Source organism: Leuciscus leuciscus (genome assembly GCF_965113295.1).
Source record: "Leuciscus leuciscus genome assembly, chromosome: 1".
NCBI classification, from domain to species: domain Eukaryota; kingdom Metazoa; phylum Chordata; class Actinopteri; order Cypriniformes; family Leuciscidae; genus Leuciscus; species Leuciscus leuciscus.
This window is the reverse complement of record NC_138725.1, coordinates 35,245,378-35,260,733: the sequence shown is the minus strand read 5'-3', so window position 1 is coordinate 35,260,733 and position 15,356 is coordinate 35,245,378. Positions and strand designations below refer to the sequence as shown.

At 37.2% G+C, this 15,356-nt stretch overlaps 1 protein-coding gene across 5 annotated transcripts; it reads right to left on the bottom strand.

Annotated features, from left to right (window-relative positions):
- Positions 1 to 1,578: 1,578 nt before the first annotated feature.
- On the bottom strand, positions 1,579 to 12,805 carry LOC309482281 (L-rhamnose-binding lectin CSL3-like). Of its 5 annotated transcripts, none has more exons than XM_082147613.1 (6): positions 12,684 to 12,805; positions 12,569 to 12,592; positions 12,401 to 12,451; positions 12,112 to 12,247; positions 2,502 to 2,627; positions 1,579 to 2,406 (listed from the first exon to the last, which is right to left on the bottom strand). In XM_082147613.1, exons 1-5 carry the CDS (start codon positions 12,751 to 12,753, stop codon positions 2,522 to 2,524), a joined length of 387 nt encoding a protein of 128 aa, XP_082003739.1. In that variant the 5' UTR covers positions 12,754 to 12,805; the 3' UTR covers positions 1,579 to 2,406; positions 2,502 to 2,521. The 5 variants fall into 5 exon arrangements, 4 of the variants coding, with proteins under 4 accessions (XP_082003739.1, XP_082003738.1, XP_082003740.1 ...); XM_082147612.1 differs by lacking the exons at positions 12,112 to 12,247; positions 12,401 to 12,451; positions 12,569 to 12,592 and adding exons at positions 2,767 to 2,902; positions 3,046 to 3,096; positions 3,253 to 3,276 and having other exon boundaries at positions 12,684 to 12,785; XM_082147614.1 differs by lacking the exons at positions 12,112 to 12,247; positions 12,401 to 12,451 and adding exons at positions 2,767 to 2,902; positions 3,046 to 3,096 and having other exon boundaries at positions 12,684 to 12,751.
- Between the last annotated feature and the right edge of the window lie 2,551 nt (positions 12,806 to 15,356).

Sequence of the window (15,356 nt, the reverse complement as noted above, 5' to 3'; positions counted from 1 at the left end):
CTAAAAGTGATTCTGAAAGAAAACACAGAGAGAGCCAACTGTTTCTAGGTCAACTTTCACACGCATGTTGTTGTTAATGTGCTGGAAAAGACACATGGACATTGACATGAGCAATTTTCTGTGCCTTCAACCACCACTGGTAGACAGTTTCACTTTGAGGAAGAAGAAATACAAGTATTGCACAAGCTAACCATATTTTCCTTATTCCTATCATGTATGTTTGGACTCTCAAACATCCAGACATTGTTTTAATGTGAATAAATAAAGGTGCATTTCTAGTTTCAATGTTATTTGTTCTTCAGAAGGTCCTCTTTAAATACAATAAGTATTAGCTTTATGCACAGTCATCCACATTTAGTTTTCAACCACAGAAAATGGGTGAAATTCAACCAACATGGAGCCAAATTGAAATCCCTGGGACCAAACCATACATAAAAAATGAAGATAACAAAAGAAAGTATCTTCAAAAAACATTTTATGTGCTTTTTCAACCATTGTTAATATAATGCAACAAGGATTGCTAAAGTCAACAGATTTAACTAATAGACGTACCTAATGTGTAAAAATAAAATAGTGATGCCACCTTTCTAAAGTCACATTTGTCTCTAAATCTCAGGTAAAAAGTGTAATTATGACCTAATTATGATTAGTTTTAATTCTGTTTCACATGTTTCTCTGTTTTACACACACTTGTTCATTCTTTGTATCATTGCATCTGGATCTGGCAGAACCACGTCAGAAAAACGGGCAGGGACTACTGAGGGGGCCAGCAGTAGTCCGAAGCCGATTGCCCCGAAACGAGTAGCCACCACCCAGCCCAGTCATGCAACCGACAACAGCCTTTGAAAAGAGAACAGCTGGCACCGCATCGGCTGTAAGTGTGATAAACTACATACCACCTCAACACCAGCCACAGTTGATAAGCCTTGTGGGTAGCCGATGTATAGTGGACTGCGTTATGGATAATTGCCCAGTTAGAGCCCTGTGGGACACGGGAGCACAGTCCAGCATTGTGAATGACCTCTGGCGACTGAACCACCTCTCCCACACTGTTGTCAAACCCATCTCAGAGTTGTTGGGGGATGAGACACCGACAGTATTTGCTGTTTATGACACATCCATTCCATATACAAACCAACCCTCAACAAACTACTTGTGTGGCCTTTAAAATGTATAACAAAGAATTATTTATAGCTTCCGCATAGCCACGTGAATTATATTATAACGTGAATTATCCCGACAACGTTTTATCAGCACAGAGATAAAGAGAAAGGAAGGAGGCCTTCAGAAATCCTAATGTGTGGGGGGAACTCCGAGGACAAACAAAGTGGAGATTATCACGTGAAACGAATACGAGCTGAAATCAATTATCACATCTAATTGCATGCATATCACATGATTAAATAGTCTTCACTTTAGAGTGATTTAGTAATGGGAAGCTGCCAACTGCATGATCCGTTTATATGAGTGGAAGCAATCAAAAACTATTTTGACATGCGATTGTAACTATTGTTATTTTTTAACATGATCTTCAAGGTATATGTGTGTGGCTGTCAATAAAACTGAAGTCAGATAGAATTGTTTTACAACATTATTTATTTTTGGTGATTTTTACAATACAAATGTTTACAAAACTGCTTTAAAGGAAATAAAAAACTGAAAAGACAACTATTGCATTTTGTAGATTTTTCTACAAGAATTTGAGTTGTTTTTTCACCAGATAACATGATTGTTTTCCATTAATATGATAAACATTATATTAATTTAAACATTATTTTTAAATACATTTATGTAGATATAATAGTGTCTGATTGACTGTTCATGTCTACCCTTAAGAGTTGTAAAAAAAAAGAAAGAAAAAAGGAATGTATACATTTATTAATATTGCTGTACCCTTTGTATATTCCAATAAAACAAAAGCCCATAAAAAAAAAAATAATAGTGATGGATTTATGAGATAAAATTCACCTCAAAAGAAAATGACATTCATTTACAAAAATAAAGCATTTTAGGATCAAGGTGAGTTTGTATTTGACATTAATTTCAAGTCCAGTCAAGCATCTGGACATTTGACTTTTTGAGACATTTTGCTTCCCATTATTCACATTGACACATGATCATTAAAGCTTTCCAAAATAAACATGTAGTTTGTAAAATGTGGTTCGTTATGATTTTTATTTTTTTTTCTGAATCCCATATTTCAATCTATTGTATTGTTTTTTCTGGATTAGACCAAAAACAATATTATATAGTGGCATCCAACATCTATAATAGGGACCATTTACATTTATAACACACAAAACATAAAAAAACAGTAGCACAAACAATTATATACAGCTGTACGTCACTTTCAGATATTATTGACACACTGACATGGATCAGAGTTTGAAGCAGTTGACAAGATGTCTTCATTCATTACTATTAATTCATATTAAATCAAAAATTTATATGAAAATTGTACATTTGGCACAATGTTGGCACAAAAATTGTACAATTGTTACAAAACAATTGGCTTACTTCATCACCGACATTGATAAGTCAAGTACAGGTATTTATAAGTTCCAACACAAGGATCACCGAAAACTGTGTTTGATGCATGAACAACACACGTCTTTCTTCCATTGCACCTGAATCATAGACAGAAAATAGGTACTTAGGAATAGCTTTAATGTTCCATAGACATAAGAAATATATTTCTTGTTCTTGTAAAATCCATAAATGAAATCGTGAACATTAACATATTTTACTGTTATCTGTCAATCTTACCGATTGGAAACTGTATTAGTGACTGTTACTCTGCAGCTCGTGTTTGAGGTCTGAGAATATGGTATCCCTCTAACACAAGTTGTGCGGTCAGTCCGTCCATAGTTGGCTTCAATAACCCTTATTGTTCCTGACAAACCTGACACACATAAAAACAAAGCAAATTGTAAGATTTAAGCACACACATGTTCAGAATTCTCCCCCACTGCTTCATGTCTCTCTCATACTATCCTATTGGGCCAAATATATAACTTAAAAAAAATTAAATACTGAGTTACTCACCACATCTGAGGGTGACAGCCCTTCCTTCACAGATCACACGTGCTTCTATTCCTGCAGAGATTATATAGTAAAATCACTTGAAATAAAATATTGTAGTTTAATAAAGTTTATAATCAAGTTTTTATATATATATATATATATATATATATATATATATATATATAAAACTAAATTATACATTATACATTAGTCAATTGGCATTCTTACCATGTTGACACAGAAACAGCAGCACTGAAAATCAAAGTCAAATAGAAACAAGCTAAAACACTGAATTGAATAGTTAAAATGTGTGCATGGTTTTTATATCAAACACAGACTCATTATCATCTGTTTACTGTTGATAACCAATGCGGAAATGGGAGTTTACAATCTTAGACATTTCAAAACAAGCAAGATTATAAAAAACAAAACTTATTTTTCTAACGACTGCATGGATTTGCGGCAAGCGCTGAATTCCATCACAACACCATTATAGATAAAAACCTTAAAGTCAAGCTTTATAAATCCATTTGTAGAAATAAAAAATAACTACATGAGGAAATGGTGACAAATAGCCGATTCATCTTTTGTTGATCGTTAACTTGGCTGATTGCACTAGCAATCTTTTATGATTCTATTGCAACCTATTTTACTGCTTTGTTTTGATCACGTTCAGTCACCTTCATGACCCAATTGAGAGTCCGGAAAATTTCCGAAAAAGTTGTTCCTGTTGTGGGATTGCAAATAACATTTCTGTGCTAACATTTTGGGAACATTACTAAAGACCAGGCAACTCTGAATGACATTCTAATAATGTTACTGGAAATAAAACAGGTCAGATATTTTAAAGTTTGAGTTTTAAACACACTGTAGGAAAAATAACTGCTGCAATGAATGCTGGGAGCCATGAGTTTTAGGCTGTGGTGGCTCCCAGCATGCTTTGCGTCATGAAGCGTGTCATATGATTCATATGCTGATTCTTAATGCAGTTATGTCTAAAGATATTTTTTTTATCCCACAGTGTAGGCTATTTAAAAATCCAAATTCAGAATGTCTGGGGCCGTATTCACAAAACATATTGTAATATGTTGTCCAAGATGGCGGAGTAGAGGCACAGTCGCTCACAGCTCTCCCTGACTAAATTGCTAAAACAGCAAATCAAGATTTCCAAGCGCAGAACCTGTTTCAGGGTTTTCGAATTTTTTGCTCTTGTGACTTTGATCATGCCTGGGAAAAGGGGAAACACAAAAGAGTCGGCGAATTTACAGGCTGAAAACACTGACACCACCTCGTGCGGCGGACTCGGGGCGTCTCTGGAAGAAACTCTGCAAACAAATGTTGCCGAAGCCGACAAAAATGCCAGAGATCGCTTTGAACGTTTGGAAAATCAGCTGGATTCTATCAAAATGACACTTGATCAACATTCCAAAGACTTGGATTCTCAGCGCAAGATTACAACCTCTCTACAAACACGAATGAAGCGAGTAGAGGAAGCTACTACTGAACATAATGACATCATGAAGAAACTTCAACATAAACTAGCTTCGATGGAAGACCGGAGTAGGAGGAACAATCTCCGAATTCTAAACTTGAAAGAAGGAGTGGAAGAAGATCAGGCCTTGGCTTACCTGGTGCGTAGCCTTCCCAAATGGTTCCCTGAATTGGACAGTATAGCCCCCCGGAGCTCATGCGAGCACATCGCGTTGGCCCTCCGCGCAAGGCTTCTGTTCCTCCGCGGACCATGATCCTGAACTGTCTTCGCTTCACCGACAGACTATAGCGATACCACCGCTCGGCACAGACGTCCGTGCTTCCCTATAATGAATAGGGCTCGCACCTTGGGATTTCAAGCTTTCCTACTAACTTTACATCCAGCCACCATCAAGTTGACACGCGGATCCGACCAAAACCTGTTTACTGAGCCAAGTGAGGCATCTAAGTTTATCGATTCCTTTGATTCACTCAACCTGGATGATGAGACTTAATTTTCGCCATGACTGTGTCACCACGGTTACGCTATCATGCTTGTTTTTGTTTACTTTACTTTCGTATGTATGGTATTGTAGCAGGTTGATTGATTGCAGCTGTGTCAATCACACTCTCTGGACCAATCAGGACGTAACTGCATGCTATATGGGCAGAGGGTGAGCCCTCGTGTCACTCTATGTTGTTGTCGTCAGAGGCGCACTTTCGCTGTGGGTCCTCTCGCGTTCGTGGTGCAGTCGCGGTTATTGGACAGGTAATACAGCGTGGCTAACTTTCTCATTGCCTAGAGACCGTGTTAGTGTTGCAATTGGCATTGCAGTGTGCGATTGTATTTTGCAGTGTTTCTCCTGTCTCAAACCCGATCTTTCCTGTAACGGAACCGGGTTGCGTTGTGCTGCTGGTAGGTTGAATCTGCTTCCTTTTTTTTGATATTTGCGTGACTGAGTGTAATATGGGCCGTTTTATTGTAGGCTTCGTGTAGCTGTAGGCTACTAACGACACGGTCGGTCTATAGATGTGAAGCTCCCTGACAGGTATGTTTGTATGCCTGTCGGTATTGCATGTATATGTTTGTTCATGTATCGTCATTGAATGTGATTTGTTTATATACGTCAGGACCGTGAAGCGCTTGCTGGCGCCGGTGTCTATATGAGTTTCTCCCTTCCTGCCACGCTGCTGTTTTGTCTCTACGGATTGCTGTTTCAACTGATTTCTGCTTAACTATGGACCATTGAAAGCTATACGAGCTCACTCTGGGTTCTGAACGCACCTATGCACTTTACAGCGAGGGATTCGTCGCGCACAACATTTTACTAGTATCTCAGTGACTGACACAGACGATAACTGTGCCATTCTGTGGCTCGCCTGTGTTTATTAGTGTGTGTGTGTGGCTTTTGTTGTTTGATAAATACTTTTGATTAGTTTATATATTTTTTTTTGGTTTAAGTGTCTATAAAGAAGATTTTCCTTTTTTTGTGTGTTTTCATCGATTGATGGTTTGTTTATTTTTCTGTCTTGACAAATACTTTTGATTAGTTTATATATTCTTTGGATTAAGTATTTATAAAGAAGATTTTCTTTTTGTGTTTTCATTGATTTACGGTTTATTGGTTATTTTTCTGTCTTTAACTGAATGTTCTTCTTTTAGTGCTGAGTGCCGGAAGTGGTGGTATCGGTGTCCTCGGTGGTGGTGTCTCCTCCTGTGTGCTGTGTTTTCCCTTTTTTGGTGTGTTTTGGAGTTTGGTTATTTTATTGTGTGTGTATATGTGTGATCAGGGAATCCTTAACCCCTGAGATCCCACAACTTTGACCCGGTTTCCTCCACTGGTAAGGCCTCAGCACTCCCATTTTCTTAATTTTCTTTATTTCTTGTGAATGATACTTTATATTGATTTTAATGGTACAAATAAAATTGTTTTACTGGAACTACGTCTCTGGCTTCGTGCATGAATCGAACCTGTGTGCTTTCTGGAAATATTATGTTTACTTGAGTCATCAAACTAGTCTAATTCTATTTCCCGGGGCGAAACTCCCCGGGTGGCGTAGTCGGTGTCTTCATTAAAATTTAAGACCTTGAATAGGTAGAAAAGTCGCACTCGCCACAGTATGATGCGATACGGTATGATTCCGTTCAAGGATAAGAGACGTCTACAGGTACAAGCTGATTTTGATTTTCTGATTTTCTGATGAATTATCTGCCTTATTACAGCTTGGAGGCTTGCCAATTTTTGGTTGGTAATAGTATGCCGTTTTGTTGTTCTATCACACTGAGATTTAACTCGTAAAATCCTTTGTGTATCTCCTTTATTTATCTAGTAAAATGTAATAAAGTAATATGATTGATTAAGCTGACAATTGACATTTTTGTTTTGTTTTTTAATGCAAGATCTTATTTTATTTTATTCTTTTTTGTTTGTGTGTGTGTGTGCGCGTGTGTGTGTGTGCGTGCGGTTTGAATGTTGGTTTGCTCTCATGTACCTTACCCCAATCACTACCATTATTGTAAATCAATAAGGAAGTGCCTCTGGCATGGAAGTGTACCAAAGTCATTCCATTGTATAAAGGAGGGGAGGGGACACCCAAAACATGAACAATTATAGACCTGTCTCAATGATAAACAGTATTGTGAAATTTTTTGAGAAAATGATCTTCGATTCATAACATTTTACTATCTCAATGCCATTCAGGTTTCAGGAAACACTTCTCAACTACCACTGCTCTTTTGAATCGTACAAATGATATTTTTTCTAGTTTTGATAACAATATGTGTACTTGTGCCATCTTCTTAGATCTTACAAAAGCATTTGATTTAGTTGATCATTACCTGCTCCTGGATAAATTATACTCAATTGGCTTTTCCCCTTCATCTCTTCTTTGGTTTAACTCATATTTCCATCACCGCCGCCAGTGTGTGTCCTTCAGGGGCAGTCAGTCGAATTTTACAGGTGTAGATAAAGGCATACCCCAGGGTTCTTTGCTTGGGCCTTTGTTATTTTCCATTTTTATAAATGACCTGCCACTCTGCTGTTCAGAATGTGATAGTCATCTTTATGCAGATGATACAATTATATATTGCTCCAAACCAAATATTCTCGACATAAATCATTCTTTACAACATGACTTTGATTCTGTACAGCGGTGGCTGTCATTTAATAAACTCCTGCTGAATAAATCAAAATCTTATTGTATGCTTTTCCAGAAGAAAGATGTAATAATCTTAATCTGCATTTTCTGGATTCTTCTCCTCTAGCGCCAACCGAAAAAATTAAATACCTCGGTGTTTGGCTGGAAACTGATCTTTCATTCAAAGCTCATGTACACACCCTTACCAACAAACTTGACGTTCGTCTTAAAACGTTATATCAATCGATAGACGGTTTTAACTTTCAGGTAAGGAGAAGAATAGTCTCTCAGTTGTTGTTACCTATTCTGGACTATGCAGATATAATATATTCTAACACTACTGCCACTTGTCTACACTCTCTTGATGTGGTATACAACAGCCTGTGCCGATTCGTCCTTCGCTCGCTTATGTCTTTTCCTTTGTTTCGAACTGCTCTGTTAACACATCTTCAGAATACTTGTCTATGTTGTTTCTAGCATTTCATATTTAGCATCAATATATATTATGTATGTGTGTATATGAATGTGTTTATATAATATATGTACATATCTATGTTAATTTTGTCAGTTATATTTGCGATTACTGTGTTATATGCAATATGTTACACCAGTGGTTCTCAAACATCTCACACCAATTACCCCTCCTAAAACGCGTGACCTCCATAGCACCTTCATGCTGAGTCCTAGACTAAAAATGTATACTTAAAAGGGGTATAAAATGTGTCTAGTGGTATACATACCACATTTTGGGAACCACTGTGGCGTACTATACTCCATCTATGATGGGTGGGGAGGGGAATAGCGAGAGCTTGTGTGTGTGTGTGGGTGCGTGCGTGTGCGTGAATGTGTGTGAGTGTGTGCGCTAAGGTTTTGTTCTATTATTATTTTTTATTATTATGATTTTTTTTGTTTTATTTGATTGTATCTACGCTGCTGTTCTATGTTCTTTGGACATGATCCTGAGGACCCCCTTGAAAATGAGATGATTCATCTCATGGGGTTGATCCTCCAATAAAATGTTCATAAATAAATAAATAAATATGTTGTAAGGCAGGTGCCAGTAAGTCTGAGCGACCCCTCGAGGAAACAAAGACTCTCCTGAGAATTAACTCTTTTGCATATGTAACAGAAACATCCGAGACGCAGCACACATGCAGCTCCATCTCCCCCTTCTCCCACCTTCTCCTTCACCTAAAACTCACTGCAAACCTATGCAATGTTTATCTGTACTGAGGTAAAGAGAAGGGAAGGAGGCCTTCACAGGGGAGAGACTAGTTGACACTTCAGGACTGTGTTGTCGTCGCGTCCAGGCGCAGGTCCTTCATCAGATCTGGATACTGCCTGGATCCGGCGGACTGCGGTAAACCTCGGGATAAACAGAGAGACTAATATTAGCATAGACGCCATTTTCAATATTGATGTAACAAGTACTTTAGGGTTTATGGGAAGTGTTCCCGGTTCTGGGCTGACCTAATCTATACAGCCTACTAGTGTAAACGCCCACTGCTGTGATTGGCTAACAGCTTTGCATATGAAATAGCTAGTATTACATGTGGAACTCTCTCAAAAACTTTTAGCACGTTTTTACTATTACAGCTCTCAATGTATACTGGTGAAGAGTGATAATTATAGCATTAAAAGATAGATCCATGGCATTATATTTTGGTATGAAAGGTTGCAGTGATGAGAGTGTAGCCGATCACAGACATGAATGCAGCGATCTCATGATTGTTACTCGATTTCTGTACACTAACGAATGCTTTCATCATAACTAACAGTGCAAACACAATGTATGTAAAAGATTAGTTGATTATTACGAGAGTTTTGTCGCAAGTCCAGAACTCAGTCACTGAAAAACGTTCTCCATGGGATAAACAAGTGACGTCTTTTGTTCCCATGATGTTTCTGGAACGGTACCCAAGATTCTAAAAAATAGAACTTGTAGAAGATTATTATTTAGAAAATAAGTAAATTAGCCTAGGAAATAAGTTATTTAGCTATATTTTTGTAAACTATTATTTCCCCTGTCTGTGAATTTGGTTTGGCTTTTTGAAGCCTAAAGGAAGGCCTGGAGTGTTGCCTGCAGCAGAAAATTATATTCTAGTATGTCACTCCTAAAAATATCTATAAGGTGTGTTACCATCTTTGGAAAAGGATGTATGGTATATAAGTGTGAGCAAAAATCAGGAATTGTCTTCTGCAGAAGATGCTTGGCTTTGTTTCAAAAAGGTCGGAGTCGCCCCGATCATTGAATATTTATGTAGCACTGAGGATTTCAAAAGGGACGGATAAATTGCACCCCCTTTAAATTTTTAACTTGGTAAAGACATTATTGTTACGTTTATTTGTATTACTGGATTGCACTGTGTTCTGAGTAAAATCATTTCGGTTAAACTCAGGTTCGTCAGTAGGGGGCAATCAAGTGTTACTCTACGCATCAGTAGCTGACTAACAGAATAGAAGTATTATTCAGTACGTGATGAAGTGCGGTGTACATGAAAAAGAAAAGCGCTCCTTGTTTGACCTGTGATTTGCTACTGAGGGGGCCAGCAGTAGTCCGAAGCCGATTGCCCCGAAACGAGTAGCCACCACCCAGCCCAGTCATGCAACCAACAACAGCCTTTGAAAAGAGAACAGCTGGCACCTCATCGGCTGTAAGTGTGATAAACTACATACCACCTCGACACCAGCCACAGTTGATAAGCCTTGTGGGTAGCCGATGTATAGTGGACTGCGTTATGGATAATTGCCCAGTTAGAGCCCTGTGGGACACGGAAGCACAGTCCAGCATTGTGAATGACCTCTGGCGACTGAACCACCTCTCCCACACTGTTGTCTGTTGTCACGTTTTATCAGCACAGAGATAAAGAGAAAGGAAGGAGGCCTTCAGAAATCCTAATGTGTGGGGGGAACTCCGAGGACAAACAAAGTGGAGATTATCACGTGAAACGAATACGAGCTGAAATCAATTATCACATCTAATTGCATGCATATCACATGATTAAATAGTCTTCACTTTAGAGTGATTTAGTAATGGGATGCTGCCAACTGCATGATCCGTTTATATGAGTGGAAGCAATCAAAAACTATTTTGACATGCTATTATAACTATTGTTATTTTTTAATATGATCTTCAAGGTATATGTGTGTGGCTGTCAATAAAACTGAAGTCAGATAGAATTGTTTTACAACATTATTTATTTTTGGTGATTTTTACAATACAAATGTTTACAAAACTGCTTTAAAGGAAATAAAAAACTGAAAAGACAACTATTGCATTTTGTAGATTTTTCTACAAGAATTTGAGTTGTTTTTTCACCAGATAACATGATTGTTTTCCATTAATATGATAAACATTATATTAATTTAAACATTATTTTTAAATACATTTATGTAGATATAATAGTGTCTGATTGACTGTTCATGTCTACCCTTAAGAGTTGTAAAAAAAAAGAAAGAAAAAAGGAATGTATACATTTATTAATATTGCTGTACCCTTTGTATATTCCAATAAAACAAAAGCCCATAAAAAAAAAATAATAGTGATGGATTTATGAGATAAAATTCACTTCAAAAGAAAATGACATTCATTTACAAAAATAAAGCATTTTAGGATCAAGGTGAGTTTGTATTTGACATTAATTTCAAGTCCAGTCAAGCATCTGGACATTTGACTTTTTGAGACATTTTGCTTCCCATTACTCACATTGACACATGATCATTAAAGCTTTCCAAAATAAACATGTAGTTTGTAAAATGTGGTTCGTTATGAATTACATTTTTTTTCTGAACCCCATATTTCAATGTATTGTATTGTTTTTTCTGGATTAGACCAAAAACAATATTATATAGTGGCATCCAACATCTATAATAGGGACCATTTACATTTATAACACACAAAACATAAAAAAAACAGCAGCACAAACAATTATATACAGCTGTACGTCACTTTCAGATATTATTGACACACTGACATGGATCAGAGTTTGAAGCAGTTGACAAGATGTCTTCGCAATGCACCTTATAAGAAAAAAGAACAGCAGCAACAAAGATTATTATTTATTATTGTGAGCAAAGCTTATCTAAAGCTAAAGAATTTTATGATCATTATTTCAATTAATCTATTCATTACTATTAATTCATATTAAATCAAAATTTAATATGAAAATTGTACATTTGGCACAATGTTGGCACAATAATTGTACAATTGTTACAAAACAATTGGCTTACTTCATGTCCGACATTGATAAGTCAAGGCCAGGTATTTATAAGTTCCACCACAAGGTTCACCGAAAACTGTGTTTGATGCATGAACAACACACGTCTTTCTTCCATTGCACCTGAATCATAGACAGAAAATAGGTACTTAGGAATAGCTTTAATGTTCCATAGACATAAGAAATATATTTCTTGCTCTTGTAAAATACTTAAATGAAATCGTGAACATTAACATATTTTACTGTTATCTGTCAATCTTACCGATTGGAAACTGTATTAGTGACTGTTTTTTTGCAGCGCGTGTTTGAGGTATGATAATATGGTATCCCTCTAACACAAGTTGTGCGGTCAGTCCGTCCATAGTTGGCTTCAATAACCCTTATTGTTCCAAACGAACCTGACACACATAAAAACAAAGCAAATTGTAAGATTTAAGCACACACATGTTCAGAATTCTCCCCCACTGCTTCATGTCTCTCTCATACTATCCTATTGGGACACAACAGGCCAAAAATATAACTTAAAAAAAATAAAATACTGAGTTACTCACCACATCTGAGGGTGCCAAACCCTCCTTCACAGATCACACCTGCTTCTATTCCTGCAGAGATTATATAGTAAAATCACTTGAAATAAAATATTGTAGTTTAATAAAGTTTTTTTTTTATATATTTAAAACTAAATTATACATTATACATTAGTCAATTGCCATTCTTACCATGTTGACACAGAAACAGCAGCACTGAAAATCAAAGTCAAATAGAAACAAGCTAAAACACTGAATTGAATAGTTAAAATCATGCCAGTTTAGCCAATTTTAAATCATTACTTACAAATGATCCAGCTTAGCTTTTGCACATGCATGTTGAAGGTGTGAAGTTGAATTCTCTTAAGGAGGCACATGTGTGCATGGTTTTTATATCAAACACAGACTCATTATCATCTGTTTACTGTTGATAACCAATGCGGAAATGGGAGTTTACAATCTTAGACATTTCAAAACAAGCAAGATTATAAAAAACAAAACTTATTTTTCTAACGACTGCATGGATTTGCGGCAAGCGCTGAATTCCATCACAACACCATTATAGATAAAAACCTTAAAGTCAAGCTTTATAAATCCATTTGTAGAAATAAAAAATAACTACATGAGGAAATGGTGACAAATAGCCGATTCATCTTTTGTTGATCGTTAACTTGGCTGATTGCACTAGCAATCTTTTATGATTCTATTGCAACCTATTTTACTGCTTTGTTTTGATCACGTTCAGTCACCTTCATGACCCAATTGAGAGTCCTGAAAATTTCCGGAAAAGTTGTTCCTGTTGTGGGATTGCAAATAACATTTCTGTGCTAACATTTTGGGAACATTACTAAAGACCAGGCAACTCTGAATGACATTCTAATAATGTTACTGGAAATAAAACAGGTCAGATATTTTAAAGTTTGAGTTTTAAACACACTGTAGGAAAAATAACTGCTGCAATGAATGCTGGGAGCCATGAGTTTCCCAGCATGCTTTGCGGCATGAAGCGTGTCATATGATTCATATGCTGATTCTTAATGCAGTTATGTCTAAATTTTTTTTTTTTTTATCCCACAGTGTAGGCTATTTAAAAATCCAAATTCAGAATGTCTGGGGCCGTATTCACAATACATATTGTAATATGTTGTCCAAGATGGCGGAGTAGAGGCACAGTCGCTCACAGCTCTCCCTGACTAAATTGCTAAAACAGCAAATCAAGATTTCCAAGCGCAGAACCTGTTTCAGGGTTTTCAAATGTTTTGCTCTTGTGACTTTGATCATGCCTGGGAAAAGAAGAAACACAAAAGAGTCGGCGAATTTACAGGCTGAAAACACTGACACCACCTCGTGCGGCGGACTCGGGGCGTCTCTGGAAGAAACTCTGCAAAAAAACTCAGACAAAAATGCCAGAGATCGCTTTGAACGTTTGGAAAATCAGCTGGATTCTATCAAAATGACACTTGATCAACATTCCAAAGACTTGGATTCTCAGCGCAAGATTACAACCTCTCTACAAACACGAATGAAGCGAGTAGAGGAAGCTACTACTGAACATAATGACATCATGAAGAAACTTCAACATAAACTAGCTTCGATGGAAGACCGGAGTAGGAGGAACAATCTCCGAATTCTAAACTTGAAAGAAGGAGTGGAAGAAGATCAGGCCTTGGCTTACCTGGTGCGTAGCCTTCCCAAATGGTTCCCTGAATTGGACAGTATAGCCCCCCGGAGCTCATGCGAGCACATCGCGTTGGCCCTCCGCGCAAGGCTTCTGTTCCTCCGCGGACCATGATCCTGAACTGTCTTCGCTTCACCGACAGACTATAGCGATACCACCGCTCGGCACAGACGTCCGTGCTTCCCTATAATGAATAGGGCTCGCACCTTGGGATTTCAAGCTTTCCTACTAACTTTACATCCAGCCACCATCAAGTTGACACGCGGATCCGACCAAAACCTGTTTACTGAGCCAAGTGAGGCATCTAAGTTTATCGACTCCTTTGATTCACTCAACTTGAATGATGAGACTTAATTTTCGCCATGACTGTGTCATCACGGTTACGCTATCATGCTTGTTTTTGTTTACTTTACTTTCGTATGGTATGATGCGATATGGTATGATTCCGTTCAAGGATAAGAGACGTCTACAGGTACAAGCTGATTTTGATTTTATGATTTTATGATGAATTATCTGCCTTATTACAGCTTGGAGGCTTGCCAATTTTTGGTTGGTAATAGTATGCTGTTTTGTTGTTCTATCACACTGAGATTTAACTCGTAAAATCCTTTGTGTATCTCCTTTATTTATCTAGTAAAATGTAATAAAGTAATATGATTGATTAAGCTGACAATTGACATTTTTGTTTTGTTTTTTAATGCAAGATCTTATTTTATTTTATTCTTTTTTGTGTGTGTGTGTGTGTGTGTGTGTGTGTGTGTGTGTGTGTGTGCGTGTGTGTGTGCGTGCGGTTTGAATGTTGGTTTGCTCTCATGTACCTTACCCCAATCACTACCATTATTGTAAATCAATAAGGAAGTGCCTCTGGCATGGAAGTGTACCAAAGTCATTCCATTGTATAAAGGAGGGGAGTGGACACCCAAAACATGAACAATTATAGACCTATCTCAATGATTAACAGTATTGTGAACATTTTTGAGAAAATGATCTTCGATTCATAACATTTTACTATCTCAATGCCATTCAGGTTTCAGGAAACACTTCTCAACTACCACTGCTCTTTTGAATCGTACAAATGATATTTTTTCTAGTTTTGATAACAATATGTGTACTTGTGCCATCTTCTTAGATCTTACAAAAGCATTTGATTTAGTTGATCATTACCTGCTCCTGGATAAATTATACTCAATTGGCCTTTCCCCTTCATCTCTTCTTTGGTTTAACTCATATTTCCATCACCGCCGCCAGTGTGTGTCCTTCAGGGGCAGTCAGTCGAATTTTACAGGTGTAGATAAAGGCATA